This window comes from Sinocyclocheilus anshuiensis, unplaced genomic scaffold, assembly GCF_001515605.1.
Source record: "Sinocyclocheilus anshuiensis isolate Anshui unplaced genomic scaffold, SAMN03320099.WGS_v1.1 scaffold3352, whole genome shotgun sequence".
Lineage (NCBI taxonomy): Eukaryota > Metazoa > Chordata > Actinopteri > Cypriniformes > Cyprinidae > Sinocyclocheilus > Sinocyclocheilus anshuiensis.
Window position 1 is genome coordinate 155,242 of NW_015548443.1, and position 3,793 is coordinate 159,034.

At 39.9% G+C, this 3,793-nt stretch overlaps 1 protein-coding gene across 1 annotated transcript in view; it reads left to right on the top strand.

The window, feature by feature from the left end:
• The window catches only part of rela (v-rel avian reticuloendotheliosis viral oncogene homolog A), a 14,191-nt gene extending 12,036 nt beyond the window's left edge, over nucleotides 1–2,155 (top strand). Inside the window, exon 12 of the mRNA XM_016444716.1 lies at nucleotides 969–2,155. Coding sequence (XP_016300202.1) covers nucleotides 969–1,447 — 479 coding nt within the window. The 3' untranslated portion in view covers nucleotides 1,448–2,155. The remainder of the gene's footprint in view (nucleotides 1–968) is intronic.
• Nucleotides 2,156–3,793: the final 1,638 nt, after the last annotated feature.

The window sequence follows — 3,793 nt, forward strand, 5'->3', positions numbered from 1 at the left end:
CACAGCACTCCAGTCCATCAGTTAACATCTGGAGAAGACAAAAGCTGAAGCTAATCCAGCATTAAGATGTTTTTAACTAAAATACATTGAGTCAATAATCTATAATAACGCTTCCTCCACTGAAAAAGTGCATCTGCTGTTGTCTCTCACATCAGAATCCAGCCACATATTTGTTTAGAGCTGTTTAAACGCTGCTTGATCTGTGCAGATTTCTCTCCTGATTCAGACCAGAACACTTTTTCACTGGAGGAAGCATTATTATGGACTCAATGTATTTGAGTTAAAAGTGTCTTAATGCTGGATGTGTTTCAGCTTTTGTCTTCTCCAGATGTTAACTGATGGACTGGAGTGCTGTGGATTACTTGTGGATTATTGTGATGTTTTTATCAGCTGTTTGGACTCTCATTCTGACGGCACCCATTCACTGCAGAGCATCCATTGCTGAGACACTGATGCAATGCTACATTTCTACAAACCTGATGAAGAAACAAACTCATCCTGATCTGGGATGGCCTCAGGGTGAGCACATTTTGTTTTTGGGGTGAACTATTCCTTTAACATCTCTTTTTCTTCTGTAAAGCTGGTTGTGAAAAGCACTATACTAATGAATTGACTTGACAAGTCACAGAACTGGGTTATTTCCAACAGCATTTGTGGCATAATGTTGATGACACAGAAAATAATCTCCACCCGTCACTTGTTTAAAAAGAAGGTTTGTGCTGAACTATATTTTTGTGAAAACTGTGCTACATTATTTTGTAAGTTTCCTACCATAAATATATCAAAACTTAATGTTTGATTAGTAATATGCATTGCTAAGAACTTAATTTGAACAACTTTAAAGATGATTTTCTCAATATTTAGATTTTTTTGCACCCTCAGATTCCAGATTTTCAAATAGTTGTATCTCGTGACTGGTGTAGAGCTGCAGCTGTAGCGTGTAAAGCGCGTCTCTCTGTGTGTTTCAGCGGCGTCTGCAGGTGTGTCCTCGTTCTTCACTCCTGGCCCGGGGCAGCTGTTCGCCCAGAGTCCGCTCAGACTGGATCCGCCGAGCTCCAGCTGCAGCGGCGACCCGTGGAAGCTCCTGCAGAGTGTGACGGTGGACTCCCAGCCCAAGCCTCCGGTCCCGCCGGTCTTCTCCACGGTGAACCTGTCGGACCTGCAGGACTTCCCCCCGAGCAGCTTCATCCCGGCAGAGCCCCCGAGCGCCCCGCAGGACGCCTTCCCCAGCTGCTCCGACGTGGACAGCATCAACACCGAGGAGTTCCAGGCGCTGCTGGGCCAGAGCGGCTCCACCTGGATGTCCTTCCCTCCCAGCCTCCTCCAGAGCGAAAGCGCGGCTGTCCTGGACGACCTGGAGGTGCTCAGCTCCATCGATGACGAGCGCTTCATGGCCATCTTCTCCAGCACACACCAGACGGACTTTCTGTCCGGACACCCCACCTAACACACCGTGTATTCCTGAGGACTTCCGACTGTAACGTCTCACACAGTGCCTTATTGAGCGGCTCAGCTAATCACTGCGCAGGATCCACAGCCTCGCCGACCAATGACTGTTGAGAACACCGAGCAGTTATGACCACTGTACAATGAGCTTCTTAAAGTAAGAAGAGTTTATTAACACTTTTAAAGGAGCATCGCACCATTTTTATCAAACCTGTGTTTTGAAGCCAGAAGTGAAAAACAATGACGTTTTCATTTTTGATAATGTAATTAGTCTTTTAAAGTGTCATCAGCTGGAGGGATGAAACATTGACAATTTAATTATTCTTTTAAAAAGTAAAGGCTTTATTCCGTTATTTGCTCGCCACCAATAATACATTTGCATTAAATCATAAATCCAGAAAAATGAAGACAACAGAGATTTTCTGGAGAACGGAAAATAATAGATTTCATAGGGCACTATTGTGTAAACATGTTAATGCGTTATTAGACTGTTAAAATGTTATTACAAAAATGTAAGTAAGCCATTAAAATGGACTTGGGTAATTATAAAGGAAAACTAAATTTGGGACTGAGAAGAATAAAAAACATTTTTGTTAAACTTATAATAAATTGTAGCTTATTAAATTGCAAGGAATTAGACGTGCTTTTTAAGCACTACTTTATTATTACTAAAACGTAATTTAAACTAAAATGGAATCTAGGAACATTTAAAATAGAAAATCATAAAATTGAAAGTAAATAAAACAGATTTCATAGGGACAAAATGTCATTTTTGTTCAGCTTTAATGAATTGTTATGATTTCAGTTAATTAGACAAGCTGTGTGGTTCAGGATGAGCACTAGTAAGTGGTCATGTCTGAGCTTGGGCTTCCTGAGGCTTCATTCACATGCTAGTCTTTTATTGTCTGCTGGTTTATTCTGGCGATCCGTTACACACATTATGCATGAGTAAATCTGACCATACCTGGCCGTTTGTGCCCAAACTAGCACTGACAGCTCCGCACTCACACCAGCTCGGAGGACTGAACGGTTTGTGAAGGACAGAGTAACTGAGTTCAGTAATCCTTCATCATGTCACTGCAGGCACGTCTGACGTGTTCGTTAGTCGCTCAGTCGTTTCTCTCGACTTGAGTGTTGTACAAATGAAATGTATGCTTTTGTACTATTATTTGAGCTGTAATAAATGCATTTACATCTCACAATTCTGCCTTTTTTCATAATTATGAGTTTATATTTTACAATTCTGAGTTTACGTCTTGCAATTGACTTTTCTCGTAACTTTGAGCAATTCTTGCAATTCTAATTTTTTCCCCATAATTCTGAGTTATTCTGAGTTCTCACAATTCTGATTTATTTTCTATCATTTTGTTTACATCTTGCAATTTTTTTTCTTGTAATTTGAAGTTTACATCTCACAATTCTGACATTTCTTGTTTTTTTCTGACTTTTTCTCAAAATCCAAGGTGAAAAACAAGTGCACTTCCACAATGTACTTAAAGTGCTCTATTTTCATGCTTTAATTTTGTACTTAATATACTGAAAATGATGCTTTAGTAGTACTTAAGATTAACTTAAGATCATCTAAGTGTACTCAACTGCTATTTTGAGATGCCATGAATATGAACTAAAATGTGTTTAAACATACTATCTCTGTATTTAAAAATGTATTTAGTTACCACTTGTAGTATACTTGTGTATGAAAGATGGGTTAAATTGTACTACAAGTGGTGAGATATTATGTTAAAAGTGCATTTTAGTTCATATTCATGGTGTCTCAAAATAGCACAGTTGAGTACACTTAAATGTTCTTGAGTTCATTTTAAGAAGTACTAAAGCATCATTCAGGGCTTAAAGTTCTCCGGCACCGTGCCGGATCTCCAGCGTGCAGCGTTTAGCTGTGGGAAAAAAAAGTCATCCTACATTTAAAAACACTTGTTGATATCACGTTCGAGTTCATGAGTTTGCCTACCAATGTATGAGAGGAGCACAGCTTTCACTCTCAACCAATCTAACATTACTAGCCAATCAGAAGTGTTTGCTCTTACAAACACGAGACGCGTATCGCAGCCCTGATGAATGAAGAAGAAGCCTGGGTCTCGAGCGCGACACGTTGAAAAAGCTGCGAGGCGCAATGGTCAAAGATTTCCATCTAGCGTCATATTACATATACAGTGAAGACTGTATGTGTGAAAGGGGCTGAACTCTTCCTCTGCTTATGCTGCGAGTTGCTTAACGTTCATCTGGGAAAACTCACTTGATTTGTAGCGTAAATCATTTAAACCTATGCCAACACAGGAGAATACATCAACATATTTCTAAATATGCCATTTATTGTACATCACGATTT